This window comes from Carassius gibelio, chromosome A15, assembly GCF_023724105.1.
Source record: "Carassius gibelio isolate Cgi1373 ecotype wild population from Czech Republic chromosome A15, carGib1.2-hapl.c, whole genome shotgun sequence".
NCBI lineage: Eukaryota > Metazoa > Chordata > Actinopteri > Cypriniformes > Cyprinidae > Carassius > Carassius gibelio.
In genome coordinates, this window is record NC_068385.1 from 11357834 (window position 1) to 11376995 (window position 19162).

The window sequence follows — 19162 nt, forward strand, 5'->3', positions numbered from 1 at the left end:
TAAATTATAGTCACTATGCATTCGCTCACCAGCGACAATCATCCCTCACCGGTGCCAGCGATTCTGAACAATGGAAGCCAGAGGACAGTATGAGGCGCAGTTGTTGTGGATATACTTGAGGGAGTAACATTCCAGCATAAGGTTTGGTTCGGAGCTAAATGATGAAAAATAAATGATTGCAATGACAAGTTAAGATGTGGGTTTTCATCACTGCTTCCCTCATAAAAAAAAAATCACAAAATGCTCTCACTTTGGGTTTAGGCTGAAATTTAGCTGTCCACACTTTTTTTTTTTCCTGTGCTACTCCACAACACTGCATTTTGTTTAGCGACTAACAACAAACATTTTCTGTTTGAGAAACTATTTCACAGGTTGTCAACCTGAAGCTAGCAAGCAATGCCATCAAGTTTGTAATCTTTAGTTTAAAACATCCCAGACTTGTCAAATTGCCTCAAAAAGGCATTTAACACTTGATGTTAAAACGCTTACTCTGTGGTAACCCTTATACTTGTTTGCCATCTAGTGGCCACTTTGGGACCTTTTTATGGAAAATGCTTTAAGAACACTAAAACAAGCACAGGAATTATATATAGACATTTAATTGTCAATTAAAATACAGAGAATCAGTATCTGAGTATCTTATGCTTCCATTGCTTTCAGTTCGTAACTTCCTGCCTCTACTCCATGTCAATGTCACAGAGGGCCGGTGGTGGCTCTCTCTTGACCCAGGGCAGAGGGGCGGGGACATAAGGGTCATAGGTCCAGTGCGGATACACCCTCTTATACAGGTTCATCAGCACTGTGTCCTGAGAGCGCATCTGACTGTCAAATACACACTTCATGTGGCCGTGAGTACCTGCGAAAGCACACAGACAGTAGTGAGTCATAACATACTTTGAGACCATGGTACCGAACATTCCACATTTTTAAAGAATGTACTTTTTCCTTTTTCTCCCATAATTTAAAACTAGACCAGACAGTACATTCTGTTACAATTATTCAAAGTCCTAATAAAAGTCTGTGTAGTTTCTGCCCAATCAAGGTTTAAACTAAAAAATAGTATTTATGAACAATTTATGTTTTTTACTTTTATTGCCATATCAGCATGTATGGCTATTTTTATGGCAAGATAAATGTATTTGAAAACAAATCAATATATTTCAGATTTTTATTTTATTTCTGATGAGAATTATTTTATAATGAATAATAAAAATTACTACTACTAATATTACTACTACTACTATTATTAAAAATAATAATTAACTTTAATTTTGTAATTATTTGCAAAAAAAAAAAAAAAAAAGACAAATGATAATTTATTATTTAACTTAATTATTTTAATAGTATTTCATTATTGTGGATTACTAATAACAAATCATTAATAATAACAATAATGAATGTTAAATATGGATTAAAATCTTTGAGTTCTCTTACTTTTAAAAACACTAGTAAATGTTAAGTTCATTAAATGTTTCCCTCAATAATTAATATTTAGTTTTTACCTAATGCTTCCTTGATGTGTCCTCTTCGTCCCCATTTTGTACGTAGTTCTACTGGCTTAAACCACAGAATATCATCTGCAAGAGGAATTCTTTGTGTTAGACTCAATCATTGTTAGCATTCTATACACACACACACACACACACACACACCTAAAGGTAAACAGGAAGAGACTAAGGCCTTCCTTCTCACCTCTGTTAAAGAACATGTAACGGACCACAGCAGAGCGCCGATTGATTTTAAAAGGGTGTCCGCTCAACACAATTCTCTTCAACACCACACGCCGAGGATCACAGCTCAAAAGAGTACCTGTGGCCACCAGGTCCTGCATACCTGTGGTAAAGATAAAAAGAAAAATATGAATCACATGCTGTACTGGTGAAGGCAGTTCTCTTTTTGATTTAAAATCTATTGTACGATTCTCCCCACCGTTATCTCTCTGTTTGAAGACCAGAACGCCGGTGGTAGGGAAGGTAATGGGGGCATAGACAGACATCACTGTAGGAGCATCAGAACGCAGAAACCGCTCCATCTTGTGTTTATCAGCTGGAAACAAAAAGATTTAATATCACTAAAGGCTTTTATTGGGACTTAAAACTGTCAGATACATCATGTGAACAGAGGATAAAAGGACAGTTCACCAAAAAATAAAAATCTTGTTACTCTGAGCCTGAAACATGACACACGTTCAGACACAAATCAACCATAGCCCTGGACTTGACAATCCTATAAAGAAAGACCTTTAAATATGAAGAATGTGATGATCTCTATAGGCAGTTATTACCAGAAGTGTGCTGTGAAAAGATGGCTGAAGCTCTGAAGCGTCTGAAACCGCACTGAAACACCAGGTCTTCTTTAGATTTAACTGGTTCTGTGTTGCTCGGGTGCTGCCGCACCAACATATGCATCACTGACATCTGCAGAAAACAGACAGTTATCTCAATCCTGACTACAATCACTAGTGAAAGAATGCATTTAATCCGAGTACTTCAAAACTGAAACATTGCTAGTAAATTTAACCCTTTGGGAAATTTTAACATTATAATAATTATTACTAATCAGTTATAAAAATTAATCTTCAAGAATCCTCGAAGCTGTAAGTACCTTCTGTTCATGTGGTAGCAACGACACCAGAACTAATGGTTTGCCGGTTTGGAAGCTCTCAATTACTGAGGGAGGAACGTCCAAAATATGAAGCGTCACATACCAGCCTACCTGCAGGAATAAAAGGTGTATACAGTCAAACACCAACGTTTCTGGGACAAAGCCTAAATGTCTGTTACATTTGTGAGAACTTTCTAACCAACACTCTTTTCACACACCCCCCCCAACCCCCAAACAAACCATTGCTCCCTCCTCCTCGTTAGCGGCATCTGCTTGTATTCGGCGACGCATGCGCTCAAAGTTCTGGAACTGATAGATGCGCGAGTAATCGGGAGGCAGATTCTCCAGGTGGTCCCACGGGGAGGAGCGGAAACTCTTCAGACCTCTGAACTTCTGGAACCTGGACACACACAACAGAGTAATGAGAAGAGTAGGAACCTTGCGTATGCTAATAGTTCAATTTGGTTTTTTTTAAGAAATTGATATTTAGCAAGGATACTTTAAATTGATCAAAAGTGACAGTAAAGACACTTATAATGTTACAAAAGGTTTGCAGCACAAGACTGATAAGAAATGTTTCATGTGCATCAAATCAGCATATTAGAATTATTTCTTAAGGATCATTTTGACACTGAAGAATGGAGTAATGACTGCTTGAAATTCAAGAAAAAAAGTTATATTCAATTGCATTAATACTTAACAATATTACGGTTTAATATTTTTGATCAAACAAATGTAGCTTCGGTAGGCGAAAAAAAAAAAACATGAAAAACTGACCCCAAACCTTTGAATGGAAATGTAGTGCCATATTTAGGGATAAACAATATAGTTGGGAGTCATTTTTATTTTTTATTATTCATCACATCAACCGATACTCAATATTTGATCATGTGCACTTATTTAAACTATTTGTAACATTAAGATCACCTTTAACATCATCTAATACTCATTTTATCTTCAAAAACACTATTTTTTTTATATTTAATAACAGAAGAAATTTATTTCGTAGTAAACATTAAAATATTGTGATATATTAATTAAATATTTATTTTTTCATTTATTCACAAATAGTACTGAATTTCAATACGGGCCAAAACGTGAAAATATATATATATATATATATATATATATATATATATATATATATATATATATATATATATATATATATATATATATATATATATATATATATATATATATATATATATATATATATATATATATATATATATATATATATATATTTTTTTTTTTTTTTTTTTTTTTTATTGGTAATGGCAAATTTTCATATCTGCTCACCTCTAAATGACATTATGGACTTCCACTATATGGTAAATCTCATTTATAACAATTTTTTGAGCTCGACAAATAAAATAAAAATTTTGTCTGAACTTTCCTTTATGACTGTGCGATATGGCCGAAAAAACCTATCACGATTTTTTTGGATCAATTTTGTGTGCGTATACAGTATGTTTACGTGGTTCAGAAGCAACAGAGAGCACATTATTGTAACGTGAAAGAACATTAAAATCCGCTCTAATCCAGATTTCCTTTGCTCTGTTACAAAACCAGACACGCGTGCTCAGATACACACTGCTCTTGCCCGGAGAGAGTGCACGCATTTAAAACATGTCTCCTCTCGCTCAATCTGTGTCTTGTGCACTCACAACTCTCTCTATGCTAGATTTTAAATCTTTTCGCACCTTTCTATTTCTAATCTTTTCTGTTCACATCATTTACCGCATGCAATGTGAACGTTCTGATTCGTTAACATGGGCTCGAAAAAAATATGCATCACACACAGTGTGTGTGAACCTGGAGTTAGGCATATGCAGAGATGTATAAAGAACTAGATACCCATACTTGAGTAAAAGTACAAGTGCTCTATCAAAAAAGTGACTTGAGTAGAAGTTGAAGTGCTCTTTAAGCACCACACTTAAGGCTGGTTCACACGGCAGGATAATTAGACCGATTTTAGCCCCGATTCACCCCTTCCGACAATTTTAGGATGCTCCGATTATCGTAAAATAATCTGATCAAATATTCCTGCCGTGTGTGGTGTGTTAAGACTGCTCTCCTCTGCTCGGAAGAATGTCGGGACCGCTCCGATCTCAAATCGGGGATATCCAACATGTTGGATTTATTTGGCCCGATTTCTTCTCGTTTGTGGTGTCCCCCGAGGACAAACAATAACGCAGCCTGTGGACTGTGGGTGTAGCCAATCAGAAAGCGAGGTGACGAGGCAGTGATAGTACCGGGAAACAAAATCAAAACAGCCGGCGTATATAATATAACAAATACAAATAAAGTCGATGGGCATAACTACATCCACAACTGCAGTCCACCAGAGTACAAACGAATATATGAACGTTTATTTCAACGGTTATTAATCTGTGTAGTACGTAACAACATTTCTATGAGATAAAACAACAACTTATCTCCATATTATGATATAGCAAGTATAGTCCATGCTCGCGTTGTCTCCACCTCTTTGACCATCGCCTTTTCTTGTTTTTCTTATGTTTTTTTCCGTTAAAAACAAAGCACAAACTATGACCACTGCATCCTCTTCGTCCGCCATGATTGTTTACTCTAAAGTCACGTTTGATCTCGAGGGATTTTGCGAGATTTCCAGTCTGACCTGGGAATGCTCGGGAGTCAAATCGGTTCGTGTGTGATGTGTTGATATTGCCGTGTGGCTGCACACCACACACGGAACGACCAAAACTGTTAGATCCGTGATTTTTTATCGCTGTGTGTGGGGTCTCTCATATTTGGAAAATCGGCCGACAATTTTAAAATCGTCCCGTGTGAACCAGGCCTTAAGTAGAAGTACTAAAGTATTCAACATTTTTTGTACTTAAGTATTGCAAGTAGTCCATTTTAAAATTTACTACTCAAGTACTGAAAGTAAAAGTACAAGTATTGTGTTATATAGTTATTAAAGAAAGTAGTCAAAAGTTTGAACATATTGTTTTTACTATTTCAAATGATTAGGCTAAAGGACAATCACAATTCCTTTGACTGTAACTTTTTGTAAACAAAAAACAGATTAAAGGGTTATTTCGCCCAATTTGCAAAATTCTGTCATTAATAACTTACCCTCATGTTGTTTCAAACATGTAAGACCTCCGTTTATTTTTGGAACACAGTTTAAAAAAATTTAGATTTAGTCTGAGAGCTCTCAGTCCCTCGATTGAAACTGTGTGTACGGTATACTGTCCATGTCCAGAAAGTTAAGAAAAACATCAAAGTAGTCCATGTGACATCAGAGGGTCAGTTAAATATATAAAATAGCAAAAACTACGACTTTATTCAGCATTGTCTTCTCTTCCGTATCTGTTGTTAGACAGTTCAAAACAAAGCAGTTTGTGATATCTGGTTCGTGAACGAATCATTCGATGTAACCGGATCTTTTTGAAACAGTCCACCAAATCGAACTGAATCGTTTTAAACGGTTCACGTCTCCAATACGCATTAATCCACAAGTGACTTAAGCTGTTAACCTTTTTAATGTGGCTGACACTCCCTCTGAGTTCAAACAAGCCAATATCCCGGAGTAATTCATTTACTCAAACAGTACACTGACTGAACTGATGTGAAGAGAGAACTGAAGATGAACGCCGAGCCAGATAATGAACAAAAGACTGACTCGTTCACGAGTCAAGAACCGTTTACGAATTTGTGTCCGATTCGAGAACCGAGGAGCTGATGATACTGCGTGAGATTCAGCGTGAAGCAGACCGACACACAGAGCGCTGAACTGAACTGATTCTTTTGGTGATTGATTCTGAACTGATTCTGTGGTAATGTTATGAGCCCAGGTAAACCGAAGGCTTGCAATCATCGCCAATGACGTCATTACGAACCGGTGAACTGTTTTCTTCAACCGGTTTATTGAATCGAACTGTCAGAAAGAACTACTGGTGATCCGGAAACCGATGCAACCGGTTCTTGACTCGTGAACGAGTCATTATCTGGCTCGGCTCGGTGTTCATATCTCTCTTCACAGCAGTTCAGTCAGCACGCGCAGTCTTCTTAATCGCTTGATTCGCTCAATGATGTGCCAGCTTCATCAAACCTGCCATCTACAGTTCTGGCAGTGGTAATGTGGGTAACGAGTAACGATGCAGCACATAAAAATAACGGAGTAAAAGTATTAAACTAATCGAAAATATGTACTGAAGTAAAAGTGGAAATAGGGGAAAAAAATAATACTCTAGTAAAGTACAGATACCGCCTTTTAGTACTTAAGTACAGTAGTGAAGTAGTTCTACTTCGTTACTATACATCTCTGGGCATATGCCCAGTCTGTTCTGTTCTCACGCTCCACTTCAGTGCGCTGCATTCCGATTGGTTCGGATAGCATACTGTGGGAGGTCGGGGCCATGGAAAATTGTGCTATAAAGCGATTTCGAAATTGCGCACGCTCAAATCGTGATTTTATTACGATTTCGATTAATAGCACAGCCCTACTTTCCTTTTAAAATTTTCAAAAAGGTACATGGCTGGAACGGTCCTGGATCTTACCGTGTCTTGGCTGGGACGTCTAGCGGAGTGTCGACTTCATCAGGGAACATCTCATTAGCACGTGCCTCTCTGTATCTCCTCAGCCCCTCTCCTTCCTCGGCCTCGTCCATGCCTTCATCATAATTCTGCTCGGCTCCGGTGTGTCCGGTGGAACTGATCTCCTCCTCTTCTTCGTCATCATCTCCTTCAGAAGCACATTCAGACCCAGCGTCCTTAGAGAGAAAGAAAAGCATGTAAAAACATTACTCTAGACATACATCCAGAGTCTAGCAAACCCAAACAAAACATGCCATTTCTTTGAAGTCCACTAAACAGACAGCCGAGTGACTGAGATGGGGAAAAGGACAAGACCGCTGGGGTGCATCAACCCCCCTGTGGGGTCAACCTGTAGAACAATCGCAGGTGCAGTAATAAAAATAATCTCTGTAATCATCTGTAGTACCACTTCCCTATTGTTAACATCTTGCATAGAAAAGTCTCCTTTGGTGCGCCCCAGGACTTCAAACGCATGCTAATTATGATTAAAGAAAATAAATGGACCAGAGCTTCCACACATCTCGAGCTTCCCCTTGTTCTTTCAAGCTCAGCTGGTATAAATAAATGACCGCCCCCCTCTGCGAGTCTCGACAGGAAGTTCTGTCCAAAGAGCAGGAAGACAGAAGGCTTCTCTCGAGACTCCCTCTCCAAACACTATTGTTGTGTGGAGATGCCTGGCACTAAGGCCAAGCAGCAGACATTGAGAAAACAAACAGTGCCTCTCCACCAGAGCGCAGTCACGTATGCACTGTTCCACCCGCGCCGTGCCCAGCCCACCCCTCCATGTCATCCTTCTGATTTTATTTAGACCTTCAATCATTATCGGGCAGTTAGATGCACTTGGGTTTAACCCACTTTTGCCAAGCTCGCTCCTGATTGGTCAATTCATACAAACATCCATAAAACCTGCTTTCTTCTCAAGGAGGTGGTGTAATTGTTCATATAATAAAAAGATACCAACAATCAGACATGTGACCAGCTGAAAAAAACAAAAAAACTATGAAAACATGCCATCCCTCCTCCCCAATCCCATGACTACATAATAATAATAACAAAATTTAAAAAATTCACCTACAATTTATGCACTAATTTGAGTCATGCATATCAGGACAAAAAAAAAATCTGAAAATCAGTTTTAGTATAAAAAAAATAAAATCACATCCCTCATATACACACACATGCTTGTTTACAGTTGCAGTGTGTTATTAATTTTTGCTGACCACCATTAATAGCTTCCCGTTTCCAGGTATATGGTAATGGCAGAGGAAATGCTTTTCTTAAGGAAATGCTTCATCAAAAACACGTGACTGGCCTGTGTCAAAATAACAAAAACTCACCTGAGATTCATTATCACCATCCATTTCATCTTCCATCATTCCATCTTCATCATCATCATCATCATCATCCCAGCTGTCACTGTCATTATCATCCTCCTCCTGCTCAGCATCATCGATGATCCATGAGGCCTGGTAGTCAGAGGTCCCCTTTGGTACCTTCATCACTCTCCTGTTCTTTCTGGCCTCTAAATAATAAATGAATAGATCACATCAACAGTAAGCTAAACATCAGTAATGTCCATCAAGAGAATCTTAGAGTTTCAACAAACTTATTTCAGTTAGTTACAAAGACAATATTTATAATTTTCATTTAAAGTTGATCATCCGATATTTATATTTTAGTTCAATTAACAAAATGTTTGTACACCTGGTGTGAACAGGGTAGTACCTTCTGCCTCCTCCAGCTCTGCTTCTGTGGGCCACGTCTGCTCCCCATCCATGGGGTCCACATCTGCCTCCGCCTGCAGGCTCTCCCTCTTCTCAGGGTCTGCTTTCATCAACACCCGAACATCCCCTTTCACATTTCCATCACCACCATCCTATAGAACACGTGCAAGGAAAAATATATAACATCATAATCTTAAACAAACCATTTAAAATCATACGATAAATCAAATAGATACAACAAAAGATGTCTTCAGCATCAAGTAAGTAGTCAGTCACAATAAAAAGTGAAAATGTTACATGACGGCACAAAAATCACAGGCATCCGGAACTTTGATTTTTAAGAGTCGCATGGAACAGGATCTTAGAGCAACGAGTTTCCACTGTAGGATTTTATTCAGTGTTTCTCAAACATATATATCAAATTTAAATTAATTATAAAAGTGTGATTTATAGACCTGAAACATTCATGTAAATACCATAGGCATTTTTATAATGACTCTAAAATATCTCATCGGGCCGTGTTCACGTAGAAATTGTGAACAAATCACTTTTTAACATAATGATTATTAGTTCTTCACACCAGTAATAATTAACACTTCTAATTAATTGTTAACCCAATAATTAAGGGGACTAGTAATATTAAGGGCATCATTAATCCTTCATTATAAGGAGGCAGTGGGCTTCAAATATTGTTGTGGCCTTGGAATCAAAAGGTAATACATTTTTATCTCTCTCAAACAAAACAAACATAGCCTCTAACCGTCATCTCTACATCTCGTCCTGGCTTCACCGGGCGAGGAGCTGCTGTCACTACGGGTAGAGGATCTGCAGGAGCATCGATCTGGCTGAGCTGAAAGTCTCCATGACCTGTGATATGCACCAGCCTGTTGACTTGCAGAGGACAGCCTCGAATATATCCTGACACACTGAGGGTCCCTAACCCTGTGGCTAAGCCCCCTTTCCCATCCTGGCTGGTGTTCGGTAGATATGTGGCTCTCTGAGCCAGCAGGTGTGAGCGGCGAGAGCGGAAGCCCAGCCGTCTCTGTTTCTGTGCTGACAGGTGCCTCAGCAATAACATGGCATCCTGCTCGCCGTCCACAGGGAAGAGACGCGGTTCTGGGAAATGAGACTCTACCAAACGGGAGAGCGCTCTCCGAGACTCAGTGCGTTTCTTCACCGCTAGATCAGCCACTCCCTGACACACCAGTGCTGCCGTGCAAAGAGAAAGAAGAATTGATTCTGGTTGGTTGATTGTGACATTCTATTAAAGGGGGGTGAAATGCTCGTTTTCACTCAATATCCTGTTAATCTTGAGTACCTATAGAGTAGTACTGCATCCTTCATAACTCCAAAAAGTCTTTAGTTTTATTATATTCATAAGAGAAAGATAGTCTGTACCGATTTTTCCCGGAAAAACACGAGTGGCTGGAGGCGTGACGTGTGGGCGGAGCTAAAGAATCACTAGCGCCAGTATGCTTTTGCGTTGAGAGCGTTTGGAAGCTGTGACATTACCGTGAGGAAAAAAACATCCAAAACAAACCATGTCTAACAGTCAGATTCAGTGTATATTTCGATCCAGAATCGGATCCAGAGGCTGAAATTTAACAAGAGCAGCAGCAGCGACTACAGCAGGACGTCTGTGGTATGTCTTGAAACTGTATATATTTGCTTAGCGGTTTTGGAAAATGACTAAGTTCCACTTTATGTCGTCTTTTTTTTTTTTTTTTTTTTTTTTAAGCTGTACATGTGGAAAGTGCAGTTTGATGACAACATCGCATGTTGTTTACTTGATGTGCTTACGCGCCGATAGCTAAGTTAACAACACAGAGATATTTGAAGCAGTTTTACTCACCGCCTGCGGTTCCAACACACGATCGTGACCCTTTTTCATTGGGACTGCATTATCCTTAACAAATAAACAATATGCAAATCCGTCGTCAAACTGGGCCTTGTTTGTAAAACAAGCATCTTCGAACTGCAGGGGAACAAACACAAACACTTGCACAACTCCGTTGATGCTCTGTAAAAATAAACTCCATCCACTGGTCCCTTAATGCTGTTTTTTTTTTTTTGGTAATCTGTGCAGGGTTGTCTTGCCCTGGCAACCAAAAACACACTTCTTTTGTGACAATTCGGTCTCTCGCTCTGATCAGTGAATGTCTCTGCTCTGCTATACGCAGTGTTGGGGAGTAACTAGTTACATGTAACGGCGTTACGTAATTTAATTACAAAATTAATGTAACTGTAATTAGCTACAGTTACTAAGAAAAAATGAGTAATTAAATTACAGTTACTTATGAAATTTTTAACGATTACAAAGGGGATTACATTTGAATATTTACACACATCCACATACAGATTTAACTGATTTATTTCCAAAATTGCACTGACTATTCTGAGACATACCGCCCTAATAATTTCCGGGATGCGGAAACACAGTCTGCTTCGTAGAATCCAGTCAAAACTAACGCGGACGGAATATGCCACATTTTGGATGACTAAAATCAAAAGTAGGTCAGTACACTTGAATCAAAACATGACATGGACTAGTGTCTGTGAATATTAAGTCCCAAAAATGCAATATGTGACTCCTGCACGTTCTGCGTGTCTGGAAATCAGGCGCGGACTGGACACCGGGAGAAACGGGACAATTCCCGGTGGCGTGGCAGCCGATTTGGCCCGCTATTTTAATGTCATTATTGTATAATTGCCTGCCGAATGTAGGCTGCTAAAGCGATCATTTGCGAATCCGCCATTTGAAAATTAAATCTCTAATAAGTCATGAAGTGTTAGTCGTGACCGCGCGCTCTCCGCGCCTCCGCCAAACGGTTTGGATCAGACCGTTCAGAGAGAGAGACAGAGAGAGAGAGAGAGAGAGAATAGAGTGGACCGTGGAAGCGCACAGCTGGAGCAGAGAAGAAGAACTACTGTTCAGGGTTTCAGGTCAGTTTCATCTGTAAAGATGCTTTTTTTGTTTTGTTTTATTTATTTAATCAAGCAGCAGCACGTTGCTCATTAGTCAAAACTCAAAATACTATATAAAGGTCATCATTATTATCTGTTGTAATGTTACAGTAGTAATTTAGCTGAAAAAAAAAAATCTGATTTTTTTGGGGAAGCTACGACAGACAACAACACACCCCTTACGAAAATTAACGTTTTATTATTTTACTATAAATCCAGAGAAAATGGTTACTATTGTTTAACTGTGATAACCAAAAATGTTAAATTATTTTACAAATTTATTTGTTTAAAAATAAATACAAATCCATTTGCAAAACAAAAAACAAAACAAGGTTATTTTACTTTTATATAGGCTAATAAAAGCATGGTCAATTTTTGTAAGGGAAAAACATGACTCGTGTACAGTATGAGGATTTTTCTATAAAGATATTGTAGTATTGTAGAGTATTGTATTGTAAAGTATAGTTTTGTTCAATCTTGAGTATTAAAGTCATAAGAGAGATGGATAACGGGGAAAAATAAAGAGACTGAAGAGAAAAATGGAAGTGAAGGTGCAGTTCAGGAGAGAACTTTTAATTATTTTGCATGTCCCCAAATTAAAGATTTCAACCTTTTTTATGCCAGGTCCATACAAAAAATAGTTTTGTCCATGAATTTGTAAATTAATGGCAAAGACATTGTTTCATCTACTACACATATATGGAAGCATATGGGTAGCGTTATTCAATTTGGGGTGTAATATGCAAAATGACAATGCAATATGTAAAATGGCAATGCATTTCTGTATTTGCATTTACATTTTCCAATACATTTGTGCAACGTTTGGTGCAAAATGAAAATGAAAATTAAATTACATAATTTTCATTTGCCGTTTCCTACACCAGTTTTAATATGTAAAATGAATATTAATTTTAACGCTTTATAAGTTGCAAAATTAAAATGAAAATGTATTACAGAAATGATTAGATATGTCTAACACGTTCAAGCAAAAACTGTGGCAAAATGATCATTTAAATGCTATTTTTCTTAAATGCATTAACACTCACATCAAGACACTTGCGATTGCATTTTCATTCAATGACCCGCAATGAATGTAGCAAAATTCAATGTGCACACTGAAAATGCATTCCGAGCCGATCACATCTCCGCCCCCTCCCGCCCTGTCAATCACTGCGTGAACAAGGCGGGGCTTACAGAAGGTCAAGAGACTCAAGTGAGAGAAAATGGAGAAGACAGTTGACCCGTGTACGTTTTGATCATTTCGGTTTATGGCTTCAATATTTCATTCGCACTTGTGGGCGGAGCTGAAACGCTGCTTTCATCTGATTGGTCGAATCGATCCGCTTTCAGCTCGGTCTTTTTATTCTTTCAGGCAGAATAAGAGTCAGTGCTAGTGAAGCACTGTAATGTCTGAAACCACCGCTCACTGTTAATTAGCATAATATTTGAATCAGATATAGTAGCTGGGCACATAATTTGTGCTGCTGAGACCTGCAAGAGAACCCGTTAAATTATTGTGTGAATATTGTCCCACTGATAAATACAGTGCAAATAGTTCTCTCTCTTTGGATAAAAGTGAAGTGGAAATAAAAATCAATAATAGACTGAACAGTTCCATGTCTGTAAAATTTACCACTCTCATCTTTTAAGTCATAAGGCACTGGGTATGTGTGTGTGACATTAATAAATAATTGTAAAAATTAATATAGTTACATTTCTAAATAAAAATAGTAAAATTAGCTCTATGCTGCTCAGTGCTCATGCTGCTCAGTGCTCCTATAGCCTACTTCAGAGCGCCCTCTCGCGGCTGTAGACGGTAATGTTTTCTCTTGGTCCTGAATAAATGCGACTTATAGTCCAGTGCGATTTATATGTTTTTTTCCTCGTCATGACGTATTTTTGGACGGATGCAACTTATACCGAAAAATGCAGTTAACATTATTATTATTATTTATTATGAGAGTAAATGACACAGACTAGAACTTAAATGTTTCACCCAATTCAGCTCAGATCTTCAGAATCGTCCGACTCGTGTTGCTTGTATAACTGGCCAGACTTACCTTCCCAAAAAATCCTATTTAATTTTATTTCATAAATGTAACTATATTTATTTCCACTTCACTGTTATCCAAGGAGACAGAACTATTTGCACTGTATTGATTAGTGAGACAATATTCACACAATAATTTAACGGGTTCTCTTGCAGGTCTCAGCAGCACAAATTATGTGCCCAGCTACTATATCTGATTCAAATATTATGCTAATTAACAGTGAGCGGTGGTTTCAGACATTACAGTGCTTCACTGGCACTGACTCTTATTCTGCCTGAAAGAATAAAAAGACCGAGCTGAAAGCGGATCGATTCGACCAATCAGATGAAAGCAGCGTTTCAGCTCCGCCCACAAGTGCGAATGAAATATTGAAGCCATAAACCGAAATGATCAAAACGTACACGGGCCAACTGTCTTCTCCATTTTCTCTCACTTGAGTCTCTTGACCTTCTGTAAGCCCCGCCTTGTTCACGCAGTGATTGACAGGGCGGGAGGGGGCGGAGACGTGATCTGCTCGGAATGCATTTTCAATGTGCACATTTAATTTTGCTACATTCATTGCAGGTCATTGAATGAAAATGCAATCGTATGTGTCTTGACTGTGAGTGTTAATGCATTTAAGAAAAATAGCATTTAAATGATCATTTTGCCACAGTTTTTGCTTTAACGTGTTAGACATATCTAATCATTTCTGTAATACATTTTCATTTTAATTTTGCAACTTATAAAGCGTTAAAATTAGTATTCATTTTACATGTGTATGAAATGGCAAATTAAACTTATGTTATTTAATTTTCATTTTCATTTTGCACCAAACGTTGCACAAATGTATTGGAAAATGTAAATGTAAATACAGAAATGCATTGCCATTTTACATATTGCATTGTCATTTTGCATATTACACCCCAAATTGAATAATGCTACCCATATGCTTCCATACACATAGGCCTAGTGAAGCAGTGTTTTCAACCTCTGCCACCTCAATATAGGAGTACACCTAGGGGTGTGCCGGTTTCAGAATTGGTGATGACGGTTATGACGTGAGTCAAATGTGACGGTTTATAACATAACCGTCGGGGGGTGGATGGGGGTTGTTCTTGGAGATAGCGGGTTAACTCCGTGTCAGCGTGCGCTCTGATCGGTAAAGGGGCAGAGATTTCAGACCTCCGTTTATTAAGGAGATCTGTCACAAAACTTCACAAAACACAAATCATCCGCGCCAACGTTTTTTGAGCAAATTTCAAAGCTGCACCCGCCCGCCATCCGATGCAATGCTTTGCTGATGCGAGCTGCAAAAAAAGCCATTGCCATTTGCGCATTAGCTCCGCCCACTACCGGAGAAACTGGTATGTCTTCTGCTTGTTCGAAAATGAATATGAATAATTCTAAATGAACTCCATTATTTTGACAGTAGAAGACAACAAAGAATAGTTTACATATAGCGTGTTGTTTAAGCGTGGTAAGACTCTCGCTCTCTCTCTCTTTGCATGTGTGAGAAACAGCGCTATCAGTAAAGTGACGGTGAGTCGTGCGCCTTCACAAAGAGTTAACAGAGCATCAAATACAGGTGCGCTGTGCGTCCATTGAGATGAGCTGAAAAGTTCAGATCGCTTGAAGGAGAGAGAACTCTGAAGCTCAGATGCTGAAATTAATGCAAGCGTCATGCGCTTCAGTCCATATAGTAAACAAACCTGCACGTCTCTGCCATTCATTAATTCACACAGAGACGCGCAGAACACGGATTTATATTTTAAACAACTTTTGCGGCTTAACATTTACAAATACTGGTCCATATGGAGATTTGATTTGATTATGTTATGCTAACTTTGGCAAATTCCATGACTGTCCAGATTAAAATGCAACTTTCATTTTCATGACTGGATTTCGAGATTCCGTCCTCGTTTTCTGCTTCGCGGAAATCATAGAGCAAATTTCAAAGCCGCACCCGCCCGCCATCCGCTGCTTGTTTTGCGGTCTATGGCGACGCAATGCTTTGCTGATGCGAGCCGCAAAAAAAAAGCCATTGTCTGTTCTAGAAAGGATGCAGCAAATATATTTAATGCTAATGAGGCATAGGCCTACGCTGAGTTTCATTTACGATGAGATGCGCTCTAGTTCACAGTGCAGTGCAAGTGAACGCGGTGCGCTGGTGCTTCCATGTCACGGTTATCATTGTCTGCTATATTAGCTTTTTATTTATTAAAATACATGCAATTGGTTGATGAAACATTTATTAAAATTAAGATAAGATTTGTACAAAACGAAATTCGTTTTTAAGAAAAGTTTTCTACAAAGCAAAATTTTATGAAGTGGTAAATATCATGTCTGACGATTTACAAAACTTCATTAAGTGGAAAAAACCATGTCTCCCAATATATTGCGCATCTTATGATCCTATCTAAAAAATGAAAATAATTTTTGCTAAAAAATATTTGTAAAAAAATATTTTAATGACACGGTTTTGGCGGTTATAGAGTTCTAATGACGGTGTTCAACTATAACCGCCGGTCTCACGGTTATATACTAACCGTCACACCCCTAAGTACACCAGCACATAAACATAATTTCTAGAACTGCTCTGTCACTTCATGCATTTTACTTATTTTGAGAAAACTATCATCATATCATATACAGAGAGACAGCAGTTTTTAAAAAAAACACCAATGTTTCAGGAGTTTATTTTACAGAATATGACACATGCTTATTAGATAACTGTATTTGAGTTGATGTATATGCTTTTATTTATTATTATTTAATTTTAACAAATTTAGAAAAGTAATCAAAAAGTACTTAAAAGTAATTAGTTACATTACTTTAATAAAGTAATTGAAAAAGTTACACTACTATTACATTTTAAACAGGGTAACTTGTAATCTGTAACCTATTACATTTCCAAAGTAACCTTCCCAACACTGGCTATACGGGAGCGCGCGCTCTTCCGGCAGACGTGCCTTAGGACCCATATAAGGAAATTCCGCTCCATCTAACGTCTCACAGAGCCATACTCGAAAAAAACTTTCCGAAACTTGTGACAAACCGGAAGAGGTTTTTTTGGAACAAAAATACTCCTTCAAACGTACAACTTAATTTTTGAAACTTTGTCCATGTTTAGCATGGGCATCCAACTCTTTAACAGTGTAAAAAACTCAGTATGCATGAAATAGCATTTTACCCCCCCTTTAAACATCTGTTCGTAAAGACTGCTAAACTCTAGAAATGATCTTACCATGACTTGGCAAGCCCTGGGTAAAGAGACAGGACAAGCAGTAGTCTCCATAGCTGTCCCAACCTTCAGTGGACTCCAAGACAAACACCAAACTGTCTGCAATCTTTGCCACATCCAGGAGTGAATGCAAGTCAGCTGGAATGAGTCAAAACAAGATTTTTACAGCCTTTAATCATAGCCCCAAAAAGTATGTACCTTCATAAGCCACACTTGAAAGATAGAGAAAAATATAACATATAGATATAGATAGATACAGATATCTATACTACTTTGCCTAAATTAAAGCAAAGATTTAAAACTAAATGTATCTTTAGATTTGCTAAAGACTACATCAAACAGTGTTATTAAGCTATAACAAGACAACAACAAATGTGATCTAAATTTAAATATATGGGAAACAAGAATGCACAATTAGGAGAGCACTTAACAATATCGACTGAAACCATCAAATGAAATAATAATAAAAAAATCTCTAGTATCAGCTAATACTATTAGTACCAAATATTTCTTATATATATATATATATATATATATATATATATATATATATATATATATATATATATATATATATATATATATATATATAAAAATGATTTGCCTGAAAATGTGCTTGTGTTTAGGGATGCACTATATCCCTAAACACAAGCACATTTTCAGGCAAATCATTTCACAAAAAGTCCATATTTCTACTGTTCAAAAGTTGGAGGGCAATAATAATTTTCATTAAATTGATCAAAAGTGTCAGTAAGGACTTTTATAACGTTATAAAGATTCCCATTTCAAATAAATGCTGATCTTTTTTAATTTCCTTTTCATCAAAGAATCCCGTGCAGCACAAGTGTTTTCTAAATTGATAAGAATAAGAAATGTTTCTTTGGCACCCAATAAGCATATTAGAAGGATTTCTGTAGGATCACGTGGCACTGAAAACTGAAGTAAAAGCAGTATAGTATCAGATGTAAGAAATTCCACCGTGCATCATTGGCATTTATCTACCTGTGTCTGGCCTGTAGAAAATGAATCTCTGTTTAAAGCGGGGGAGAACAAGACCAAAACTGTCCTTTGCCCCAGTGACTCCTTGATCTTCATGCACGACACCACCAGCTCCTTCACCCCTCAGTATTTTTGTGACGGCTCCAGCATCCACTCCTGCATGAAGGGCTACGACTACAACCAGATGAGGGGGTCCATCCCTGCTGCCCAGCTTCCTTTTCTCGGTCAGCACCTGCCATCGTCATCAACACCCAAAAGATGATGAGTAAGTCAGCTAATGACCAGTCTGTAAACCTTGTAAAAGACTTTAAAGTATACTTTACCAAGTCTTTTTTGTTGCGCCGCAGCTGGTTGGCTTTGTTCCTGCGGTCCATTTTCCTCATCTCTCTTCGCTGTCTCTTGCTGAGAGCCATGACAGCAACCCTACCTTAATTTATTAGGAGTCATGTTTACCTTTTTGCACTGATTATGGCACAGAATTGGTCAGCACATCATATGATTTTCTAAGCATGAATAGAGTCTATATGAGCCCCTCGTAGGAGAAAAAAAAATTAAACCAAACTAAGATGGTTTGCTGGGTTTTTTTTAAATGCTTTGGCACTTCTGAGCTGCTCAGACTGAGAGACCAGATTAATGTAGTTAAGACCATCAAGCATCTTAGGCTGGCAAAAGCTGTTTTTTTGTCAGCAGGGGGTAAAGTATGCACTGCATGCATAGCAAAACCTGAATATTAAGTCTCACTGATCACTTCTCGGGTCTTTAAACACGTGTTCAGTCAGACAGGCACTGCCCACTTGACGGATCGCTCGTGTGTAACGTTAACGTTATTTATTAATAAACTCATCAGACATACCTTTGTTCTCCCGTCCGATCTCGCCTTTAGTTCGGTGTTTTCCATGCTTGTGCAGTTTGTTTTTCTGCTTATAAGCTCCAGGTCTGTGCGCCTGCTGCTGCTCGTCTCCTGCAGCCATTTTCTGTCATGCCGCACATGTAAACTTTAATGACGCCATATCCACGCGCCTGACTTT

At 38.1% G+C, this 19162-nt stretch overlaps 1 protein-coding gene across 1 annotated transcript; it reads right to left on the reverse strand.

Annotated features, from left to right (window-relative positions):
* Window positions 1-583: 583 nt before the first annotated feature.
* On the reverse strand, window positions 584-19162 carry LOC128029179 (pre-rRNA-processing protein TSR1 homolog). Its single transcript, XM_052616785.1, has 15 exons — window positions 18988-19162; window positions 18458-18561; window positions 18138-18366; window positions 17139-17273; window positions 9658-10106; window positions 8899-9049; window positions 8511-8695; window positions 7138-7349; window positions 2845-3004; window positions 2605-2715; window positions 2285-2417; window positions 1930-2046; window positions 1693-1833; window positions 1503-1577; window positions 584-856 (listed from the first exon to the last, which is right to left on the reverse strand). The coding sequence occupies exons 1-15, from the start codon at window positions 19103-19105 to the stop codon at window positions 678-680; spliced, it is 2499 nt and encodes an 832-aa protein (XP_052472745.1). The 5' UTR covers window positions 19106-19162; the 3' UTR covers window positions 584-677.